Below are 24,787 nucleotides of genomic sequence, written 5' to 3'. Positions count from 1 at the left end.
CTCTCCCTCCAACGTGTCTGTTGTCTCACCAATAGAATCAGGGAGCAGGGACATGAAGGAATGCCTAGTTCTGGTTGCCAAATGCTCCTTCATTCCTCCTCCCGCTGCACCACCATCTCCAGTAGGGAGGCAATAGCTGTGTTGGGAATGGGTGGTTGTAGCTAAATATTGGGGTTTGGAAGGTGAGGGAGGACAGTTACCTTCACTGAGCTTGTTGGAGCTTTAAAGTACCTTGTCCTGCTCCAACAGCTCTTTAAAGATCAGAGGTACAGGAGCCCTGTCCCAGATCCAATCTGGCACCCCATCACCATTGGCTGTGCTGGGTAGGGCTGCTGGAAATTGCAGTCTAAGAACATGTGGAAGATTCTGAGTTAACAGATGGCTTTCGTTTTTTCAGAAATGGGGCCAACTATTACTTGTTTGCCTCATACAGTAATCCTTTGTATAATCCTGGGATTGGGAACCTTCGGTCCTTCACATGTTTTTGGACAGCAAATACCACAATTCCTTGCTATTGGCTATGTTTTCTGGGACCTGAAGTCCCAGAAAGCACTTTTGGAAAATCAAATGGTTCTGCCTTGAAATAACGTAATATGTGCATTAACTATTCATTAATTTGTTCAGTAACTTCTATTTTGAGACTGGATCTGAAATTCAAACCTTGTGGTAAAATATCTGGCCTACTCCTCTTCCATCCCCTGCCTTTTGTACAACCTAACAAATAATGGGCTCATGAAAACTCCAAACCTTGCACACTATTTTGTGGCATTTGATGTGGTTTTAAAAGTAGTGCTTTGTTGCAGGTTTTGCTGAAAAAAGGCAAAGTTTCATGACTGTTGTGTAAAAGGATTTTGTTTGTTTTCTCTAGCTGCCCTTCCGATTGATTCTATTCAGGAAAATTATGTTCGTGAAGTTTACGGCATCATTTTTTCAGTTGTGTACCCTACTCCATTTAAATCCAGAGTTCTGCTTGTAGCTGTTTCAAAGGTTAGGCTTGATTTTCTTTTTTTCTCTCCCTCACCCCCCAGCTTTACTTAAAATATCTTTTTTAAAAATTAGGACTCTCTAAGTATAAAAATATAACATACAGTATTCTGTGCACAATAGTAAGAGCATAAGGGCATAATGTGTACCATTGCATATTATTATATTTACTGAAGCAATTAGTAGACAGAACTAAAAATATAATGTGAGCAAAACATTGTTGGTGAAAATCAAACTGAATTGTATAATATTTCTAAACAGTATGCTTTAATGCATGAAAATATTATCCTCTAGGTTGAGGCCATGTGACCTTAGGGTCTTAAGTCTATAAATCCAGAAATTCTCCCTTTTGTCCAAAATGTCTGAGGAGAAGGTGCCTCAATACCAAACAAGGATAAATACAGTGCGCCCTTGCTAACCACGGGGGGGATCTGTTTCAGAGCCCCCCCCCCCCCCCCGCAGATAGCAAAAAACGTGGGCCCTTAAGTCCCGTTCTTTTCAATGGGCATGCAGGTGGCAAGTCCACGGTTGGCATGGGTGCACTGTAGTGTACAATATAGATTGTTATGTGTATATACATAATATATCCTAATACAGTGAGGTTTTCGAAAACTACAGACCTTCTCTACCCGTCATTAAACTTCTTTCCAGGAAAAAGTGCTATCTTTTTCAGAACGTATTCCCACATATTCTGGTTTGCACTGGATGTACTCCAAACTTCTCCCATAATTGCAACCTCCTGCATGTGACTAAATATAATGCTCAACAGCTTCAGATCTTTCCCTAAGACATCAAGGAGATTCATATTATCTGTGTTACTGAAAAATAGCATGTTCATGATGTAGAGAAGGTAGTTGAACAGCTGGAAGGCCTCTGGTATCATTTGCCCTTCTGCACTGCAGGGCAGGCCCCTGGCATGAGTGTTCCTACCTTTAAGAAGAGTGAAATGGTCACCTAAGCAGCAGATTTGGTGTGCCATGAAAGGGCAGCAAATTGTTAATGTTATTTAATTTATTTTAATTTGTTGTTGATACATTTTTATTGTGTGGGAGAGGAGCTTGTGGGATCTTCCTAGATGTCCAGATAACTTGACTGATGTGAGGGGTACTGTGCACTTGGGGTCAGTGTGGGGGGGGCAGCAAATGCCTTATGCTAACCCTAATGTAAGTGGCCCACATCCATGAAATCTCACTGATAGAAGTGGTCTTTGCAGTCAGACTACATGAAATTCATTTTATTACTTAGCAATTTCTTTGTTGTTATCTCTCTTCAGGAAGTCTTGGAAGGCATTTTGGACCTGGACTTATCAGTGTCAGGCTCAGAAGATTTTTTACAACTTGTCAGTGGTGCAAAATTAATCTTGGGATCTCTGCCCCTCGCCCACAGATATGGTGGCCATCAGGTAATAATAACCTAATAATAATAATATATTTGAGATTTTCTGTTTGAAAACTAATTTTTTTTACCCTTCTTCATTTCATCTATTTTTCTTCTTCTGCAAAGCTATGCTCGTGTATTTTTGAGGTGTGGAAACTTTGGTCTTCCAGATGTTAGGAATGCCCATTATCCTAAGCCAGCATGACCACTGATAAGGAAGTGTGGGAACTGCAGTATAAAATATCTGGAGGGACAAAGGTTCCTATGATTGCAATATTTGGCACAGTGTATTCTGTCAGTTGGAAATGAAGATCCTCAGGGCTGGGAGAAAGACCTCATTCAATAATACCTCACTGAGGACCCATATTGCTGAACTACAGTTTTTCTGCTGGCATCATTTTCTTTCCTCTTCAACTGAACCAGTAGATGCACTGTAAACTTGTTTGTTCCCTGGTTTAAGGCATTTCCCAGTGAATTTCCAGTACATGATCCAGACTCTTAAGAAAGCCAGCTTTCATGTAATCAAAAGTATTTTTCAGTAAGGGCTAAATCCAGTATTAGTCACTTAATTGGGATTAATAAATCCCATTATTTTAATGGGCCTACTTCAGTTGAATAGAGTTCAGTGGATTGAGCAGGTTTCAAAAGGTTCCACCAAAATCCACTTAATAAGCTGAGACCTAACATACCTACTAATAGCAAAGGTTTTATTTGCTTTTCATAGATTGCCTGTCTCTGTTGACCTGAGCTCCAACTTCGAATTGCCTCTAATAATGGCTGAAAAAAACTTTGAGTCCCATTTCTCATTCCCTATTGCTGACATATTTCACCACTGGAATAGGAATAGAATAGGGTAGTCACTGCCTTCAACAGCCACATCAATTGAATCTGTTTTTGAAAATATGCAGAGTTTGCTTTTCTAACATGGTATTATGTTGAATACCACCATCATCAGCTTAGTGATCATTTTCCAGATCTAAGTTTGCTGGACTAATATTTTTTTATTTTAATATCTGCTGTTCTTTGTTAGTTTGGTAGCTGGGCAGGCCAGCTGGGTGATGGAAGGGCTCATTTGATTGGCGTTTATACAAACAGGTAAATATACTTCATTTTAAATTAGTATTTTCTAAGCAATGTATGATGATTACTGATATCTGAGGAAGTGCATTAATAACAATTACTGTGTATGGTAATACTATTGAAACTTTTTAAAAATATTGTCTTAGTATACCTTATAACAATCAGGGAAGGGTATATATTGGTATGTATTTTCTTCATATTTCAGATTGGTTTAAGGATCAAGGCTGAGAGAGTGTGGCTGCCCAAACTCTGGGTATAGTGTTCATGGCTGAAACAAAATGTGAACCAGGGATTTCTGGACTTGCACATGTATTTACTGTGCTGCAGTATTTTCTAATAGTAATTTTGTTTTTGCAGGCTTGGTGTTAGTTGGGAACTACAGCTAAAAGGTTCAGGAAGAACACCCTACTCTAGGTTTGTTGCACATGGGTGAGGCTTTTTATTTAGTTTCTGTTACACATCAAAACCCTTAATTTTACCTATTATCCTGGCATTAAGCTCTACCACAAAATCCAGAATCAACTCATAGAATAGACTGCAAATTAAGTTGCCTTTCAGTGTACTGGGTAGCATACATTTGCTTGAAAGGTAAATACCTGCAGATTTTTACCATATGTTCTGACAACCGCTAACCTAAGAGGCAGTTTAAAAGAAGAGTAGATGGATTAATGGATGGTACATTTGTCATTAGTTATTAAACATAATAGTCAGGAAGTAATAATGGCTTGACTGTTGGACTAAAACTCTGGAAACCATGTTTTGTTTCCTGGCTCAGCCATTAAACCCATTGGGTGATCTTGGGCAAGTCATATGCTCTCAGTCTCAGGGAAAGGCAATGGCAAACTTCTTCGGAACGAATCTTTCCAAGAAAACCCCATGATAGCCTTAAGTTTGCCATAAGTCGGAAACAACTTGAAAGCACACAACAGCAACAACAAAAATATACCTCACATCATAAATTTCTGGAAGATAAAATCAGACCAATATTGGGGGATTTTGCATTTAATCATGATGAAAGATGGATAGAAAGCTATAGGAATTGTAGACCTAAATCCAGTAACTAAATCTCAGCTAGACCCAATGAGACAATTGTAAGTCAACACTGGTATAAAATCACATTGATTCAATAGATCTCACTTAGTTGGGAGTAGCAATTGGACATAGGCTGTAAAGTTTGGGAAGCCTTATAGAAGTATGTGGGGTTTTCCACTCTAAAAAAAGGATTAGAGACAAGGTTGCTGCTCTATGATGAGAAAGACCTCTAGACTGCTTTCAGAAATGCTGCAGTCACTGCTTTTCAGACTGCCACATTTACTGAATTTTGCAAGGGATCTAGATATAATTATCTTCAAATTGTAGTCTTCTGATGTCCTTTTGTTTGTTCTATAGTTTCTTCTTACCAGTGAAAATCTATTATGGAAGAAAGCTACAATAGCTTCACAATGTCATTCAGCTGTGACCAGTAAGAGCCCTCAGTCCAAAAGTATCCATAGTAGTCCAAAAGGAAATTATACAACATCTGTTGTCAATTGTTTTCAGAACAAGCCTCTTAGAATAATATTGTATGCACCCAGGGTGAAGGCTTTCACTTTTCTGAAGAGCTGAAACCACTGTGCACTAATAGAACCAACAAACAATGGCAACTTTCAAATTACTAGTTTCATATTGGGACTGTGCCAGAGGAAATGCTTACAAAGTTGCTTGGTAGGAACAAAATCAGTCCAGCATGGATAGATTTAATACAGCTAGGGAATATACAAATTATAAATTTAGAGAGTTTTTCAGATTTTTCTTTAATCTATCAGTTCTGCTGCCAAACAAGAATTTAAAAAAGTCTGATGAATTTGAAGACCCAATGAGATCTGTATTCACTACAAAAACTTGCTGTCTTGCAGATGTAATCTTGGTCATAGAAACAGCTACAATGCTGCTTACTCTGCCTGTAACTTGTTCTCTGTAGTGGAAGAATGTGGGATTTCAGTTGTTTCATTCTTTGGTTCTACAAATACTGTCACATGTGCATGTGATAGCATGGGCTTCATTCCATGCCTGAAATGCCAACCATTACATCAGAATTTGTTATTAAATGTCCTCAAGTTGACTTCAACATACGGCAATCCTATGAATGGGAGACCTCCATCAACAGCTTTGTTCAGGTCTTGCAGACTCAGGGCCATGGCTTCTTTGGTTAAGTCTATCCATCTGGAACACAGTCTTCCTATTTTCCTGCTGCTTTCTACTTTACCAACTATTGTCTTTGGTAATGAGTCATGTCTTCTCACGATATGTCTAAAATACCACTGTCTCAGTTTAGTCATCTTGGCTTCTAGGGAGAGTTCAGGCTTGATTTGCTCTAGGACCTGTTTATTGGTGTTATTAGCTGTCCATGATATCTGTAGAACTCTTCACTAGCACCACCTTTCAAATGAGTGGATTTTCTTCCTATCCACTTTTTTCACTGTATAGATTTCACAACAATATATAAAAAATGAAAATATGATAGGATGGACATTAGTAATAAAATATATTACTTGCATGCTTATCAAATTTGCAGATGACACCAAATTAGGAGGGGTGGCTAATACCCCAGAGGAGAGGATCAAAATTCAAAATGACTTTAATAGATTAGAAAGCTGGGCCCAAGCTAACAAAATGAATTTCAGCATGGAGAAATGTAAGGTACTGCACTTAGAAGGAAAAGTGAAATGTATAGATATAGGATGGTGGATACCTGGCTTAGCAAGACTATGTGTAAAAGGAATCGAGTCCTAGTAGACCACAAGTTGAACATGAATCAACAGTGTAATGCGGCAGCTCAAAAGGCCAATGCAATTTTAGGCTGTATCAATAGAAGTATAGTGTCTAGATCAAGGGAAGTAATAGTATATAAGTATCTATACAAGTATAGGTAAAGGTAAAAAGGTAGTCTCTTGACATGAATGTCTAATCGTAACCGACTGTAATAATAATAATAATAATAATAATAATAATAATTTATTTTTATTTCCCGCCTCTCCCATGGATTGAGGCGGGATTACATCAATAAAATTGCAATGCACATACAAATAAAACAATAAAATACTACTATATATTACATAAATACATTCAGTAGAATATTAAAATTACTATTAATTCAGTTCACTAAATTATCATTTAATCTTTCAGTTCTGATCATTTAATAATCAAATAGTCATAGCCAGAAATAGAAGCCAGAAGAAGAGGACATAGAAGCCAGATAAAACATCAAGAATAAACTCTTCCAAAACATGGTCGCATAGCTTGAAAAACTCACAAAAAAACTATGGATGCTGGCCTTGAAAGCTTTCGACTTCAAATATGTTGAGTGCTTTTAATGTGAGGGCTATTGTTTTGTTTGCCATGCCTATCGATAAATTGTAGTTACAACTAGAGTAGACTCTGTCTCTCGTACATCAGTGTAGGGATAGTCAATTCTCTGAGTTGGTGAGAGGAGGAATCTACAGAATGGGTTTCAACCTATTACTACCCAGAATAGGCAGCTTTTTGCAAGCTTTTTGTGTCTCCTTTCCCCACCCCACCCCACCCCACCCTTTCTCCTTCTTCTTGCTTCTACACAACTCCTTTCACCTCTGTCTTTCATTCTTTATCTTTTTCGTTTGTCATCATTAAAAAAACCCACCAAAACCTCAACCTCTTTATCTCACTATCGCTTTCTTCTCTTTCCCATTCCTCGGATGGCTTCGGTACAAGAAAGGAATGATGCAGGGCCTAAGAACACTAAAAAAGTGTTTTCATTCCTCTTCCGGCCACTCTAAAGGAATGGAATTGAAGAAGCTTCCCCTGCTGTTAACTGTAGATCAGCAAGCGGGGATTGCACATGCTTGCTTCCACATACAGCCACTGCTCTGCCTGGCTTGAAACATCAAACTGATTGGAGGCCCATATCGGGTCTGGTGGTGTTGGACAGCAGCACCTGTGATCAAGACTCCCTATGTAGCCTTATGGAAAATGGCCCTTTTCCTTCTGCAACATGTTTCAGCCTCCAAGGACAGACCTGGTGTGACCTATGGTTGTGGTAAGTGGAAAGGGGTTTTCTATGTTTCCTGTGGATTCCTCTTCTTGGCCCATGTTTGTGAAGCCTCCTACCATACCTCCAACTAACCTCATGCCTTTTGCAATGGAAACCCACTCTATGGATTCCTCTTCTCAACAACCCAGAATACCATAAATAACCAGTGTGACGATCTGTCTATTTCTGGTTTGTTTCAGTTTTGTATTATTACCTACAATTAAATTCTCTTTTCATGTTTTCATTTTAAAGATAATAATTTTTAAAAGGCCAAAAATCTTTCACAATGACCTGCTCAAAATGTTGTGGGAGTAATGAATAAGCATTACTTGTTGCACTGAAAAATGTCACCCTTTCACCAATTAATATGATACTACATCACTACTTTTAAAAGATATCATTTTTCTGTTTATTACAGGTGACAGTACTACTTGTAATGCATTATTTCCAAGCTCTAAGGCCAAGTGATGCATATCAGGTTAAGTTCAGTATTTTCTTTTTCCCGTTCTAAAATAAAAGGTAACATTTATATTCTTTGTAGACTGTAGTCCACAAAAGCCTGTAATAAATTGGTTAGTCTTAAAAGTGCCACAGAATTACTTTTCCTTCTCTTTTTTACTGAAACAGACTAACACGTATGTTTCTTTCAAAATTTATATTGCTTGTTTTTCATAGGGATGGAGATGGCAGAGCTGTGCTTCACTCTTCTGTGCGAGAATTTTTGGGAAGTGAGGCCATGCATTATCTTGGAATTCCTACAAGCCGAGCTGCGAGGTACTTTGTCCATTTTTGTTCTTTTTTTTGTAGAGTTAGGCTTAGATTGTGTGCTTGTTTGTTCCACTAAAGTTGGGAAGGAAAGGCTGAAATAGCTTTGTTTGGTCATTCTATTAATTGTATTATATTGACTTGTGTTAAAGCCGTACATCTTGTGGCAGTACAGTAGGTAGCCTTAAATCTGTATATGTATTATAATGATAATAATGCAGGATCTGGAGAAGAATATTTGCCAAGATAGTGAAAGAGAAAGACTTAATATTTCTTTCAGTTCCACCCAGCAAATACTCTTATCCTCCAACCCCATGTACCCTGTGTCTCCTCCAATAGATTTTGAAGGTGGAAGGAAACTTGCTGTGGAGAAATATCCCTGGGGTGGCACTGGCAACAGAGATTTGGCAGAGATAATTGTAGGGAACACAAAGGATTAAGTACCCCTGCTTCTGCCCACTTATTTAGCCTTGCAAGTTTCCCTCTTCCTCCCTAGCACTCACGCTGTGAAGAATTTGCAAAACACTTTGCAAACAGAATCACTCAGATCGCTCTGACTTGGATGCTGTAATTGAAACAGGTCCAGTGGATGTAATCTTGGCACCAGCTTATCCTGTATTATTGGATAAGTTTTAATTTGTGCAGCCTGACAATGTGAACAGGATCCTTGGAGAAGTGAGGGCCACCACACGCATACTGGATCCTTGCCCTTTCTGGCTCCTGAAAGCAGCTAGAGGGAACTGACCAAGTGGGTAAGGGGAATGGTGAATGCCTCACTGCAGCAAGGCAGATTTCCATCCTGCCTAAAGGAGTCTGTGGTGAGACCATTACTGAAAAAGGCGTCCCTGGATCCCACCATTCTGAATAACTATCATAGAATCATAGATTTGGAAGAGACCACAAGGGCCATCTAGTCCAACCCCCTGCCATGCAGGAAATGCAGTCAGTCTTTAATATTCCATTCTTGGTCAAAGTTCTGGAGTGAGTGGTGGCTCCAGCAAGGGTTTCTGGATGAAACAGATTATCTAGATCCATTTCAATCTGGCTTTAGGCCTGGCTACGGGATGGAGACAGCTTTGGTCGTCTTGGTGGATGATCTAGCAGGGAACTAGATGGGGAGGGTGTCCCTGTTGGTTCTGCTTGACCTCTCAGCAGCTTTCAATACCATCGACCATGGTATCCTGAGCCGCATCTCTGGAATAGGACTTGGGAGCACTGTTATGCAGTGATTCTGGTCTTTCTTGGAGGGGCAAACTCAGAAGGTGTTGTTGGGGACTCCTGTTTGACTCCCTGGTCATTGGCCTGTAGAGTCTCACAGGGTTCAATTCTGTCCCCCATGATTTTAACATTTATATGTGAGTGGTGGGAGAGGCCATCTGGAGTTTTAGGGTGAGGTATTCAGATGACACCCAACTCTATCTCTCCTTTCCAAGGATGCTATCTCCGTACTAAACCAATATCTGCTGTCAGTAGTGAACTGGATGAGGGCAAACAAATTGAAGCTTAATCCAGACAAGACCAAGTGCTCCTGGTCGGTCGTAAGTCAGATCAGGGAATAGGAACTTCATCTGTGCTGGATGGGGTTACACTCCTCCTGAAATCTCAGGCTCTCAGCTTGGGTGTTTTCTTGGACTCATCCCTGAGGCTGGATTCCTAGGTTTCAGCAGTGGCCAGGAGTGCATTCACACAGTTAAAATTAGTGCTCTAGCTGCACCTGTTTCTTGAGACATCAGACCTGTATACGGTGACATATGCCTTGATTACATCCCATTTGGGTTACTGTAACACACTCTATGTGGGGCTGCCTTTGGAAACCGTTTGGAAACTTCAGCAGGTGTAAAACACTGCAGCTGGAATGCTGTTTCTGCGTACAAGTACTGGTCATGACCTATACATCCCTATACGACTTAGGTCCAGACTATTTGAGAGACTATGGCCTGTTACAGACTGCCAAAATAAAGCTGCTTTGAGTCTCTTTGGAGGTATGCTATTTAAATGATGCATGGGGTCCTAAGAGTCCGGAGGTCGTGCCAAAGCCACACTCCATTCCTAAGCATAGGAGTGCAGCTTTGGTGCAGCTTCCCTTTTTTTGGATGCATGCATCATTTAAACAGCATACCTCCAAAGGCTCTGTACAGACCAGTACTTTGTGCTGGCCTGTGGGCGGAGTCAGGGTGCAACATCCCCAGGGTGACATGCTGTGTTCTGTTCCAGATGGCACGTAGTATCATTGTGCAACTCCGGTGCTGCATCCAGATTATGCCGTGCTAAAGCGGCACCATACCGCTGTGCTGCCACAGCTATGGTACCCTGTGGAGGGCGCAAAAAGAAGCTGCTGTTTGCGGCTCCTTTTTGCACCTTCCAGAGGCCAGATTGGGGCCGCAATGTGAGGTTGCCGCAGCCCTGATCTGGCCAGGAAAGGGGCAGCTGCAGACTGCCCCTTTGGGGCAGTCTGTATGGCTCCTATATCACCCCATATGAACCTGCTAGAGCCCCAAGATCTTCCAGGGAAGGCTTTCTCTCAGTTCCTGCACCGTTGGAGGCTCAACTGGTGAAGACACAAAAGAGAGCCTTCTCAGTGGCTGCTCCCACCATCTGGAATGCCCTTCCTTGGGAAGATAGACTGGCCCCTTCCCTGCTTGTCTTTCATTGCAAAAATGGTTTTATTCAGGCAGACTTTTAATATGTAATAAGAGGATGGCATATATAGTCAGGGAATGGCTTTTACACAGGGTGGGTTGGGTACTGCAGTTTTTAAAGTATGTAATTTTATATTGTTTTTATTTGATGATTTAATTGTTTTTGTTGTGATGTGTTTTTTATTTGTGAGCCACCTTGGGTCCCTTTCTGGGAAAAAGGCAGCATAAAAATAAATAAATAAATGAAATTTTATACTGAATATGTATAAATGTTAGGAGAAAGCTCTGTATTGCACGTGACAGATAATACTAAATAAGCAGCTACAACACAGACACTACAATTCAGTTATTACACATGTCTGTGTGAGGTGCCTTGCTTGTATTGCTAGAATATTAATGAATGTGAGTTTGAAATACTTAAAATGGAATGGGGAGATACTAAGTGTGCTTGTGCATTAAGGTCTTCCTGACTGTGGAAGCAGGTTTTTGTTTCTGCCAAGTCCATGCAGTGCTTTCCCCAGCATTAATTGAGAAAACAACATCTGCTTTTTGAAGTACACTATTTTAGGACATATTAGAGCACCTACTTAATTCCTTCAGCAAATGTACATTATGTATTATATCTGCTGAGTTCAGGTTATTTCCTTACCTCTCCTTCTGGCATGCTGTTTTGAATCCCCATAATGAAATGGCTACTTAGTGGGAGGGCAGCGTTCTAGAAAGCTTTCCAGACTTCCCTTCATAAATATTTAACCCAAACTTCATCCCCCATGCTGATAGCAAGATTGTTGCCAGTGGGAAGTTGTTGTTGCCAATGGGAAGCTGTCAAATCTCAGCTGATGCAGTTCATTCATAAAGTGCTTTTTAGTCTTGGCAGAAGAGTGGGAAAGAGCATATATTTTATCCAGAACACTAGTTAGATGGATTGTTGGGATTTGGAAGGCTTCATGATTCCCACTGCCTCATTTACATTAATTTATCATGTCACTTCATCAGTTATGTCTGTATTATTTACTTAAGAATTTAGTATGAGCTTTTTTTCTTAATTGTTGTCGTTGTGTGCTTTCAAGTCATTTCTGATTTATGGCATCCCTAAGGCAAACCTATCAAGGGTTTCTTGGGAAGATTTGTTCAGAGGTTTGCCATTACAGTATCTTCCTTTAATGCAATCATTATTTTTCTCCTTAATCACATCTTCAAATTCTGCATTATTTTGAACAAATTCCATTTGCCTCCAGCTAACATTTAAAAGGTTTCACTTTTTTGCTTTGGCTGTGGTGCACCAGCTGTACACAGGCATAATCCTACTACTGGTAGTGACAGAGATTTTGAATACTCTGCCTCTTACCTGAGCCATTTCCCCTCTCCTTAGGCACGACTGTGATTTCCAGCTCCCTAGGGATTAACTTATTGATGCCAAACTTGGTACAGGCATACAATCATCATAGCCCAGCACTGCAGCCCAGTAGTTCTAAACTCAAACAATCCACTAGCCTCAGGCTCCAGAGCTGTTGGATTATAGGCTTGTGCCAACATACCCAGCTGCCTAAAAGGCCTGGCTTTTTAAAGATAAGGTATATTGTGTTCTTTACTTTCAAATGAATGTACACTGTTCCTCATTCCTCAGGCAACATTGTGGCACCTATGCAAACATTATTAGCAATTCCAAAAAAGCTAAACCATTGTGGCAGAGATACTGAAGGGCATCTGATTTTACAGCCAAATCAGATTTTAATTTAATTTATTTCCCCTACCTTTTGACAGTATTGTATTAACACACTCTTAGTGAGAAATTGGGAATCATGAATTGATTTAAGAGTTGTTGAATTACTGTCCTCTTCCCGTAGTAGGATTTTAATATACCACATGGTCCTACTGTTTAAACAAACAAGGGCAATTTCTTAATGTATTGTTGGATGGGGAGGACATATTCCTCAAAGAGTTTTTAAAAATATTTTTTATTGAGCTTCTGTTCCCTCCAAGAGTGAGCTTCACTTGTCCCACAGTGAAGTCTGTAACTACATTTATAAACTGTGGTTATTGAAGAAATTTGAAAATTCTAGTGTTTTATCCGATAGTCCTGACGTTACATCCTCCAAACAAGTCATGCTGGCAAGGAATGCATAAAGAAACATTTAATAAACATTTCCAGATCTACTGTGAACTGTTCCAAGCTTATGAGGCTCAAGGGCCAATTTTCACCCAAGGGTCCTAGAGCCTTAGTATAGTAACTTAAACAATAGCATGTAACTAAGGCCTGAAACAGACGGGCCGAAAGCACCGTATTGGCGCGGAAATTAGGGTTCCAGAGCATGTGGCAACCACACGCTCTGGAACCCTAATACGTATTGATGGCGCCATCTTTACGTGGTGCCGTCCATAAGTGGTCACATGCACTACGCAAGCATGCCACCATGTCCATGCCTCTAGGCACCGCACTTGCGTCGTGTATGTGTCACAGTGCGCCAATGGCACACTGATGACATCCTCCCTGTGCACTCAAAAGAACCCGCTTTTAGCGTATTGTTTTTGTTTTTAATTTTATTAATAACAGACAACACATTACAAACATTGCAAGCATATAAACAAACATACATAAAACATTGGTTTCAATACCAAACCACAAAACAAAATAAACATACCAAATAACAACTATGTAAATCTAAATCATTATATTATATTATTTAATTCTAATATATATATAGTGGCTTCCTCAATGTAAATGCATATTTTACATTACTAACCATATCATATCTCCTAGGTATACATCTTCAAATAAAAAGTTTTTTACTTCTTAATTAATTTTTTACTTCAAATTTTTTTTAGGCATTCCCATTCCCTTTCTGTCTTTTCCTTATCCAGATCCTTTAGCGATGCAGTCAATATAGCCATCTCCATTGCTTCTTCTAATTTATTTATCCACTCTTCTTCTGTTGGAATTCTTTTCTGTTTCCAGTAACTAGCATAAACAATTCTAGCTATTGTAACCATGTATAAAATAATACGTCTGTATTTTTCCCCACTTCTTTTTCTAATAATCCTGTCATATTTAATAAAAATAATAAAGGACTAAATTAGCAGGTTCTTTTTGGAGCAGAGGGAGCCTGCACGGTTTGGTTGCTGTGGGCTCCTTCTGGAGGGAAAATGGGCAGCTCCAGACCACCCCTTTGGGGCGGTGTTTTGATCCCCTAAGAAATCAAGTACTGATTTAGTATCTTAGCAATACCTATACAAGCGGACCTAACATCACATTAAAGGATATAGATTTACAATGATGAGAAAATGGATAGTTATAACCAACTGTTATAAACGTACAAGGAAAAATGTATAAGCTATCTTCCTACAGCTATACATAGCATACCTAGGCAAGATCTAGTTTAAACCACAACTGAGTACTGAATATGATGCCATCATATACCAGCTACATCAGTGGCAGATACAGGACAAACTACATGCAATCCGAGCTGAGCAATATGCTATCCAGCAAAGCGTGGAGTAAAGGGATCCTGAGAAGACCACAAAGGTCAAATAATTAGTCCAAAGATCCAAAGGACCAAACTTCCCTGCAACAGTTTACAACCAGTTTCTTATTGGGCTACTTTCTGTCCTAGTTGGGTCGATGTGGAAATTTGGGATTATTTCACACCACACAGTTTTAGCACCATGATTTCACTTTAGCTGCCATGGCTGCATCCTATGGAATTCCAGAATTTGTAGTTTGGTGAGCCACTAGAACTTACTATGTAAGAATTCTAAATGCCCTTCCTCAAATTACATTTCATAGAATATTGCCATGGTAGTTAAAGTGAAATCATAGTGCTATGACTATGTAGTGTGAAAAGGCCCTTAGAAATAACTGTGAGTTTAGCTGCTGATAAGTTCTGATAAGCCCCAAATTGTGAGAATTCTTTTAAGCTTAGCTGATAATGAAGTGGCCAACTACACAAACATGAGAAGTGTTGCTGCAAAAAGACCATCCTGACTAATTTGTTATAGGCAAAATGAAATTGTGAAACAGGCTTTCATGATGATACATATTCCTGAAACAATTTGAACCTGCTTCATGGTTAACTGCTGAATTATTTTTCCTCTACAGCTTAGTTGTGAGTGATGATGATGTGTGGCGAGATCGGTTCTACAATGGGAATGTTAGGAAAGAAAGAGGTAACTGTTGCTTTTTATTTTGCTATTTTGTGATGCTATGGCTCTCCAATTAACTTTCCTTCAAAGCACTTGCACCTTCTGTTTTTATGACATAAATGTCATCAAGCAAAATAGGTTCATAATAATAATAAAAAAACTGAGCAAGATGGTGTACTATTAACTCAGTGCTAAAAGTGTAATCTTGGGAACATAAAACACATTGGGCAGTAAGTATTACATCAGTTTTCTCTGTTTTGAGCAAGCCGAGACAATCCATAATTCATTCTTCTGTATGCTACTCCAGTCAGTTCTAAAGCTAGATTAGAACCACTGTAAATTTGCACTTTTATGTCTGTAAAATTACACTGAAGCAAGAATGAATAAAGTGTGGTCCAACAACCACACGTGACCTCAAAGGCTATTACTACAGGCCTTGGCTCCTCCAGATTCCCAGAGACTGTAGTTTTTTTGGCTGAAATAAATAGGGGGGTGATGAACTGCATCTCTTGTAAACCTCCAGGAAAAGAAATACATCTTTTAAAATAGGTTGTGTTCCCCTGCATTTTTTGACATTTAAAAAGCTTACCTGTTTATCAAAATCAGGCATGGCATTCTGGACACTTCCAGGTAGATTTGTTTGTATGGGTGTTGGTTTCTTGGCATTTTTGGAAGTACACACAGCTTCTTCAAGGTCCAGGGGCAGAAAGTTGGTGGCTTTACCTGGCACAATTGTCTAACGCTGCCTGAAAGCTTTCATTTTATTTGTGTCTGTTTTTTGGGCGGATGGGGTGGGATTCCAAAGTATTTTAGGTTTGATGATTTTGTACATTTTCTGCTTGGTCATTTTGCTTCTTTTGTTCTTAATGATTGTTTACTATTACTCTTTTACATTTGTCATCCTAGAAAACCATCTCATGACAGATGCAGGAACACTAAGCAGCTGTATAAGAGCACAAGGAAAACCCTGATGGGTCAGAGCAAAATCAATCTAGTTACACAGTAGCCAATAAGATCTTTTCTGTTGCTGCTCCAGTGCATACTACCCTGAATATGGAAGTTACATATAGCTTGTAGGCTTATTAGCCATTTAGAGACTTGCTGAGTCTAGGGGCCTGAACAGACAGGCCAAAATAAAGCTGCTTCAGGTCACTTTGGAGTAGGGATGCCATATCCTGGCTGCGCCCGTGATTGTAATGGTTTTGGGGGAACCGGACAAGGACCCAGTCCTGGTCCGGTTCACTCTAAATCCTGGGTTTGGGCCCAGGCCGGTAGCCATTGCCGCGGCCGCTAATGCGCACGACCAGCCACGCCGCCCATCTCCTCCCCCTCCTCCCCTTCCACCGCTGCCTCCTGGGCACGGCCGCGCCACCCTCCACCTCCTCCTCTGTATCCTCCGCGCGGCCGCGCCACCCACCTCCTCCTCCGACGCCTGCTCTGTGCCGTGCGTGGCCCACAGCAGTCCCCTTGAGGCTGGCTGGCCAATAGCAGAGCAGCTGGGGCGGGGCTGTTTCCAGCCCCACTCTGCCATTGGCCAGCCTCAAGGAGGAGGTGGAGCCTTGGAGGAGGAGGAGGAGGGGGGGGAGTGAGACTCTGGGCCAGCCAGGGGGAGGGAAAAGCGCCCTTTCTTGGCGCATGGCGAGGAGGAGGAAGAGGGGAAAACAGGAGGAGGAGGAAGAAGAGGAGGAGGAGGAGGTGGGTGCCCATTTTCAAAGTCCCCCCCAAAGTGCGCTTTCTGTGTATTTTGGGTGTTTTTAATGCTAACAGGCTTCCCTTCTTTTAACAATGATAGTGATGATTATGATGATGATGATGATATAGATAACAGTCAGCTTCTGAGGCATGCGCTCACTGTTTCTGAAGGGGAGAGAGTGTGAATTTCAAACATCTGAAATATGCAAGAAGCTATGTTAAATGAAGCCATATTCTATGACCAAATGTGCTGTTGTGTGTGTTTTGGAATGGAGGGGGTGGTGTTTGGCCAGAAAGGGAAGTATATTTCTGCCATCTGTCTAGGAATAATGCCAAAATGTCCTCCATTTTGAGCATGCCTAAGAAACATGCATTTATATTAACATTTTTTAAAAAGCATCAAATTTTTTCATGTGTCCTCCATTTAAAAAAAAATGTGTCCTGCATTTGAAAAAGTTGTCCTACATTTGTCCCGGTTTGGAGGTCCTGACTTATGGCAACCCTACTTTGGAGGTATGCTGTTTAAATGATGCATGCGTCCTAGGAGGCCAAAAGCTGCACCAAAGCCACACTCCAATCCTAAAGAATGGAGCGCAGCTCTGGTGCAGCTTCTGCCCTCTTTAAGATGTGTGTGTCGTTTAAACAGCATACCTCCAAAGTGACCCAAAGCAGCTTTATTTTGGCCTGTCTGTTTGGGCCCTAAATTTGTTTAATCTTCTTTTTTTCTTCTTTTTTTCTTTTTTTTGAAAAAAAAATGATTGTGTTTGTATTCTAGAAACCCAGTTATGTCAGTATTCCAGAAAATAAGCCTCAGTCCACTTGTTAATTTCAGTTAGAACAGACCCATTGAATGAATGGGAGCTTGATAAATTGGCCTTTATGTAACTGAATAATTCAGTGCATCTGTTCTAGTTGGGATTAATAATTGGATTTCGGTCAGGGGTGGGAGTCTTGCAGTCTTTCAGCTATTGTAGGACTGAAACTTCCAGCATTCCCAATGTACTTTGGGAATTCCCAATGGCTTTGGTTGGGGCTGGTGGCAACATCCGGAGGCTGACATGATTTCCACCCCTGATTAAAGCCATAGAGCAGACTTAACTATTGACTTCTTAAATGTTAACTTCTAATTTTTAGATTAGTTTAATGACACCTGTCATTTCCCTGATGTATCTTTCCATCCTGCAAAGACTTTTTTTCCTCAGTGGGTGAAAAGCACTTGCATATATGATTCCACTGCACATGAAGAGTTGCTTCCTCTGTTGAAGCAAATGAGTATACAAGTGTAGGAACTACAAGGGCAGTGTATGCATAGAACAGAATGCATTACTCTGGTTCAGAGTGCATTTTTATTGAATAATATGCTTATGCATTTGTATTTCAGGTGCAATTGTCTTACGTGTTGCCAAATCATGGTTTCGAATTGGATCACTAGAAATATTAGCTCATTCAGGAGAACTGGACTTGCTGAGGTTAAAAATGACATCCTCATTATAATATATTTATTTACCTGTTCTATATGTATTTACCTGTTCTAGCTGAATAATATACTATAGAAGTGGGTGGCCAAAAATGGGTTTCCCAAAAGCTCACATATGTGCAAAAGGCCTTTCAGCCCTCCTATGAAACATTCCTGCATCCCTTTAAAAACTGTTCCTGAAGATGAGGAGGCTCTCTGGAGGAGCTTTGCTAAACTAGTGCCTCTGGATGTATTGGTTTTAATCATTGTCCATGCCAGCTGCAGTGTTTTGTTGTTGTCTTTTTATTTAATAATTACTTGTTTGTGAGTTCTCAACTTGTCATTTCCAGTCCTGGAAGACAGGTTGATTATAAATTGGATAAATAAATGGGATTTCTAAACCCTGGCTGGAGGGCACCAGGTTGGAAAAGACTTGCAGAATGGCAAGGAGCTGTCACCATATGGGAAGATCAGTATCCTGGATGTGTCTGTATATATTCATGGATGTGTTGAACGCACGCATAGGGCTCTTCGGATCCTGGCTAATAAAAATGGTGGAACACTTCCAAAATACCACATACCAGATATATTGTTTTTAAAATATTGAACAGAAAGATTCTTTTAAAATCATGGAATAGCTACATAGCCTCTTGCTTCCAGCAAAAGGAACCGTGGCTGTTTATTGTAAAAATTTCCAGTGGCATAACCATGTTTATGTGTCACAGCAAGAAAAGAACAACTGCAACAGTCCAACGGCATTAGCATACATTTCATGAATTTGGATGAGTCCCCAAAAGCAAATAAAATTTGTTGGTATAAAACTTGTTAATCCAAAGGCCATTAAACCTTATTATTCATTGTTAGACCTGCATGTACCAGGGAGTGCTTTCTTTTAAAAAAGCATACATTTGATAGTATATTTGCCATGACTCATATTTGGACAAAACATTTGCAAAACTAGTTTTCTAAATTTAGGAAATTTCTAAATGAGAGTGTATTATAGTTATAAATATTAATAGCCTGACACATTTTCCTTGAGAACATAGGGCATGGATGAGTCACATTACAGATTCAAGTGACCCAAGTGAAAGGGTATATAAATAAAGCACTACTCACTTGGAAGTTTAAACCTTTTTTTAAATTTTTAAATTTTTTAAATAAAAGATCCTACTACAAATTCTTGTACAGACTTTGAAATTGTTGATATGGTCAGTTATTCAGATGAGACACTAAAGAGCATGTGTTCATCTGCTGGGATTTTTTGTGGAAAAGCATATACTGCTTTTGTTGAAAAGCAGAGAGTGCATGTGCAACTTGCTTTAAAAAAAGGGGGGAGGACTGTTCACTTCCTATTTTTTTTTTTTTTTTTTGGTCATGGAACATTTCAAAAACATACAATTCCAGAGTGCCCTTGGTGAAGTGGAACTGGTTCAGCAGTTCTTTGGAACATGACCAGTAGAATTTTGTATACTTACTTTATGTGTGGGTGCAAAGGTAGAATATTCAAAAACATTTTGTTTCTTAGAGGCAAGATAAAATTTGCAGATTTTTGTCCTAACTAGAGGAAATGGGAAATTGTCAATGTGTTAAATTACTATCCTTGTATTTTTATTCAATTTTGAATATCTGGCACTTGGAAGTTTTCAGTTATATATGTAGAGGCAGGGGGACATACATTCATTTTTCCAGTGCTACATCCTAGAGACAGATGAGATATTATTTGAAGGGGCTTACTAAATAGGATTTTTAAAATATATAATTTCACCTCCAAGCCATGGCAGAGAAGCAGGATCTAAATATTATCAACAACAACAACAACAACAAAATACTTCCTGAGCAAACAGTGTCTATTTCTTAAAGTTCAATTTAGCTTGCTTAAATGTGAGCAGTTAAAAAGAAAAAGAATCTTCCCACCTCTCAGGTACAGTCTTAAACTGAATAATCCTTTTATAGATATTTCAAGTTATCACTGATGGAATAAATTTTTCATTTCTTGTTCAGAATGGTTTTAGATCATGTCATAGATGAACATTTTCCTTCAATAAACCTATATGATCCGAATAGATATCTGGTAAGTTGAAAGACTCAGTTTCCATTAAAATTCTTATCAACAGAAATGTCTTACACATATGTGAGATGGAACAGATTGAATGATATATAATCTATAACTTTTTAAGCTTCAAATTTATGATTCTTCTTTTCCATATTTCTCTTCTACTTAAAAAAGGCAGCACATTGCAACATACATTGTCTAGTTACTACTACAGTAACTATATTATTGTTGCTGTTTGTACATATTTAGCAGCAGCATATAAAGAACACAAATGTGATATCAAGACTACCCAAAAGGCATCTATTTCATAAGCCAAACAAGATATGATAAAGGAGGTGTGTAATCACAATAAACCCCTTAATTGTGGCTAGTTAGTAGCCCTGGGTGGTTGCTTTGAAGACTGGGAAAGCAGCAATGTGGAAGTGAGTTTTATCCATTTCACCTGTACTGTTCCTCCCATTTCAGCCCTCCCATAAGCATACAGCTGCAGTGATTATTTTCTGATATTTAGTGTTGGTTGTGTTGCTTTTCCATATTACCAAATAAATAATGGTAAAGGCACACTGTGGAATTCTTATTTCATGTGTAGCTTATCTCTAAGCTGAGACTTAACCATTTTCAGATTGTTCTTTTAAAATGCATAGTCTGGAATTAACTAAGGCCCGTTACAAACGGGCACCCTAGGACGGACTCAGTCCGTGCTAGGGTTAGAAAGGGGCGTCTCTTCCAGACGCCCCTAACCCCAGCGCTGATTGAGTCCGTAACAAATGGCGGCGGCCTTTCCACATGGCCGCCGCCATTTTGACGTAACGGATGCTCTGCATCCGCACATCGCGCGGCGGAAGTGATGCCGCGAGTGCGCAACTAGCACCTCTCGGCGTCTCTTTCAGGCTGCAAGAAGGAGTGCGATTTTCGCGCTCTTTCTTTGCTGCGTCCGGGAACCGCGCTGTTTGGCTGCTGCGGTTCCTGGATGTAGCAACCGGCGGCGGCAGCAGACTGCCACAATCCGGCTGTCTGTAACGCACCTTATGCATTTACAAATGTGTAACCTAGAGTTAGATTTGTGACTGGTTCATATTCATGATGATTCTTATGTATCTCTTGCTTTAGGAGAAACATAGGGACCAGGAAAATGTCCCAGTCCTCATTTACTAGGCTGCAGTTGCTGTGAGCAACAGGGGTGTATGTTTCTCAATCAATAAGGAAGCAGCTGATCAATGTTTTCACACACACCACTGTAAACAATTTCCAGTGCAAGGAGGAATTGCAACAGGAACCGTATTTTTGCTTGTCACACTGAAGATTGCTTGTGGGAGGGGATGGAAATGTCAGTCAGCTGCTTTCCAATCTACAGGTGAACAGACCCCTGTTGCTTCCAGCATCTGCTGCCTGGTTAGTGAGGATTGGTGGTGGTGGTGGTGGGAGGAGGCTGAGAAACACTACTTAGCTACAAAGCTAATGTGGTTACAGAGGTGATACAGTACGTGATATGGGATGTGGCCATCATATTCAACTGTGGTGTACCTGAACTATTTTTGCTGAAAGACACAGAGATTTGTTTGTTTTTAAAAAATCTGTTTTGTTTCAGGCCTTTTTCTCTAGAGTAGTGTCTGAAACTGCAAATTTGATGGCCTTGTGGATGTCAGTAGGTTTTGCTCATGGTGAGATACTTTTGTGGTATTGTGTACAAGTGTGTTGTTTTTTTTAAAATGTAACATACTTTCATTGTTCTTTATTGTTGTGTGCCTTCAAGTCATTTTAACGTATGGCGACTCTAAGGCAAATGTATCACTGGGTTTTCTTGGAAAGTTTCTTGAGGTGGGGTTTGCCATTGCCATCTTCTGAGGCTGAGAGAATGTGACTTGCCCACGGTCATCCAGAGTCATAGTCCAACACACAAACCATTACAGCATCCTGACTCTCAGAACCTAACTTATATAGGTTTTGCTAAAATTTAGTGTGACTCCCACAAATAGAATGAAGTCTTCCTTCTTCAAGCCTGCGTCCTGGAACCTGGCTTGCAATTTCTTTTTTGTTGCAGTTGTTATGTGCCTTCAAATTGTTTCCAACTTTATTGTTATTGTAATTATGGTGACCCTAACACAAACTATCATGGTATTTTCTTGGCAAGTTTCTTCAGAGGGCGTTTGCCATTGCTTTCTTCTGAGGCTGAGAGAGTGTATGGTGATTCTATCATGGGATTTTCTTAGCAAGATTGGTGTGGTACATACTGCCAATAAGCGGCGTACCTGCACTGATTTTAGGGTTACGGACTGCACGGCAACTGCACAGTCCCTAAGCCTAATACGCGCCAGTGGCGTTACAGTGGCAGCGCCCTGTATACACAGGTACTGCCATTGTGATGTAAGCAACACGTGGTGTCCACACGTCGCCACACATTGGCGTACTTGTTACATCCACCTTGCAGCAGAAAAAGAACCTGCTTTTTTGGGTTCTTTTTCCTCCAGAGTGAAGCCACGCGGTTTGGTGGCTGCGGCTTCCCACCGGAGGAAAAAGGCCACCGACAGGCCACCCTTTTCAGGCGGTCTGTTCCAGGCCATTATTTCAAGTGGGTTTGCTATTTTCTTCTTCTGAGACTAAGAAAGTGTGAGTTGCGTGGATTTCCATGGCTGAATTACTAAATTCAAATGAAGCACTTAATTACTAAAGCATGTTTAGTGTATGTCAGATGAGACAGTTCATAATAGTTGAAGATGTCTCATTATGTGGATATCATATATTTATGTGAATAAATCTAAATTAATAAATACAATGGGTTGAATCCAGCCCTCTTAGCTATGGAATGAGACGCTGAGCCTGTTTACTAAACTGTTAAGCCTGGAGAAATTTGTAATTATTTCAACATGTATTTCATTTCTTTGAAATCAATATAGTCTGCCCTAACTGTTTGTGTGGGTTAGGGACACACAATTCCCACAAAAGTGGGAAACCATGAATATAGGCTAGTGTATTACATCATATATTTTTTTACCCTCACAGAATATTTCTCTAGGCATTTCTTGGTCCTCAAGCATGATTCTGTGGCCAACCTCTGGTGGAAGTTGACCATAGAATTGCGCTGGAAGACCTAGACATGACTAGAGAGAACATATTTTTTTGGTCATGTAGAGAGCGATAACAAACACAGTGGCAAATACAGTAATTGACAAATAAATCAACAAAAGCTTAACCCGCAAATGACAGTATTTTCAATGACACAACATTGTGCTGTTGCAATGACAGTTTTATTGTTGATCCAACATGTGGCTACTATGAAAATTTCAAATTCCATATTGGACATAATTAGAAAAAGGATTTAAAAGGAACTGCCAATATCAAACTGTCCTTTTAAAAATTTATATTGTGACCAAATCAGAAATACTGAGTACAATCTGGTGACCAGATTTAAGAAAGGATAAAAGGTAAAGTTTCCCCCTTTGACAAGATTGTCAAGTCTTGTCCAACTGTAGGGGATGATGCTCAACTCTGCTAGTAAGCCAAAGCGCCAGCGTTGTCAAAGACGACTCTGTTATTGTGTGGCCAGCATGACTGCACAAAACACTGTTATCTTAACACCGAAATGCTACCTATTTATCTACTTGCACTTTTACATACTTTCAACCTGCTAGGTTGGCAGAAGCTGGGAATAGTGACAGGAGCTCACTCCATCACACAGCACTTGGGTCCCGAACTGATGACCTTGTGATCGTCAGAGTCAGCATCTTAACTGCTGAGCCACTGATATTTTGCAACAACAACAACAACAAAGTCAAGAGACTCATGCAACTCATTTGGAAGGAAAACTTACATCATTTGGGGTTATTCAACTTAGGGAAAAAGGCACATAAGTAAAGACAAGACAGACAAGACAGATAGACAAAGTTCCTGCATGGCAGGGGGTTGGACTGGATGGCCTTTGTTGCCTCTTCCAACTATATGTTTCTATGTTGTGATTTATTAGCATGTATCTCCTGTCAGTTTAACCCTTTGTGGTTTGGGAAGAGTCCTCAAATGACTGGTGGCAGTCATTACATATGTATAAAAGTATGCATGGTGTGAAAGAGCAGATAGGGAGATGCTCTTCTCACTCTATCACTATGCTAAACTCTGACCATCCACTGAAGGTGAATGATGGGAAATTAAAAGACAAATAAAAGGAAGTACTTCTTCACACAACTACAGAATGCACTGCCACAAGATGTAGACACAAATGCCAACCTGAATGGCTTTAAAAAGGGATGGGGGCTATCAATGGCTACTGATTAAGGTGGCTGAAACTCACTGTCCCTCTGGAACATTTCACATAGGCAACTGGTTGAACATAAGCCAGCTTGGCTTTCTCATTTTCTCATTTAATTTTAGGTGTGTGCAACACTGACAATTTCAGCCTCTTGGCTATAACCATAGATTATGGCCCGTTTGGGTTTATGGATTCTTATGACCCAGGTGAGTATAGCCTAAGTCAGTTCAGAATTGATTTTGTCTGAGATATAAGATATTGAATTATAAACAAATGATGCAGTTTGACTACATCTGCATGTGTGTGCTTAGTT

At 40.0% G+C, this 24,787-nt stretch overlaps 1 protein-coding gene and 1 non-coding gene across 4 annotated transcripts in view; one reads left to right on the top strand and one right to left on the bottom strand.

The window, feature by feature from the left end:
* Positions 1–24,787, top strand: part of LOC149309981 (uncharacterized) — a 46,865-nt gene that overhangs the window by 4,514 nt on the left and 17,564 nt on the right. For 2 of the 3 annotated variants that reach the window (XM_089533400.1, XM_089533402.1), the window contains exons 3-12: positions 869–987; positions 2,258–2,386; positions 3,392–3,456; positions 3,799–3,870; positions 8,165–8,263; positions 14,990–15,057; positions 18,107–18,194; positions 20,183–20,252; positions 21,823–21,895; positions 24,597–24,680. In XM_089533400.1, coding sequence (XP_089389526.1) covers positions 869–987; positions 2,258–2,386; positions 3,392–3,456; positions 3,799–3,870; positions 8,165–8,263; positions 14,990–15,057; positions 18,107–18,194; positions 20,183–20,252; positions 21,823–21,895; positions 24,597–24,680 — 867 coding nt within the window. The remainder of the gene's footprint in view (positions 1–868; positions 988–2,257; positions 2,387–3,391; positions 3,457–3,798; positions 3,871–8,164; positions 8,264–14,989; positions 15,058–18,106; positions 18,195–20,182; positions 20,253–21,822; positions 21,896–24,596; positions 24,681–24,787) is intronic. The other variant, XM_089533403.1, reaches the window with a different exon arrangement.
* On the bottom strand, positions 12,141–12,436 carry LOC149309982 (signal recognition particle RNA). Its single transcript, XR_016282038.1, has one exon.

This window comes from Sceloporus occidentalis, unplaced genomic scaffold, assembly GCF_023333645.1.
Source record: "Sceloporus occidentalis isolate IW3139 unplaced genomic scaffold, rSceOcc1.0.p SCAF_7, whole genome shotgun sequence".
NCBI classification, from domain to species: domain Eukaryota; kingdom Metazoa; phylum Chordata; class Lepidosauria; order Squamata; family Phrynosomatidae; genus Sceloporus; species Sceloporus occidentalis.
The sequence above is the reverse complement of the archived record's forward strand: the minus strand, read 5'-3'. Positions and strand labels throughout refer to the sequence as shown.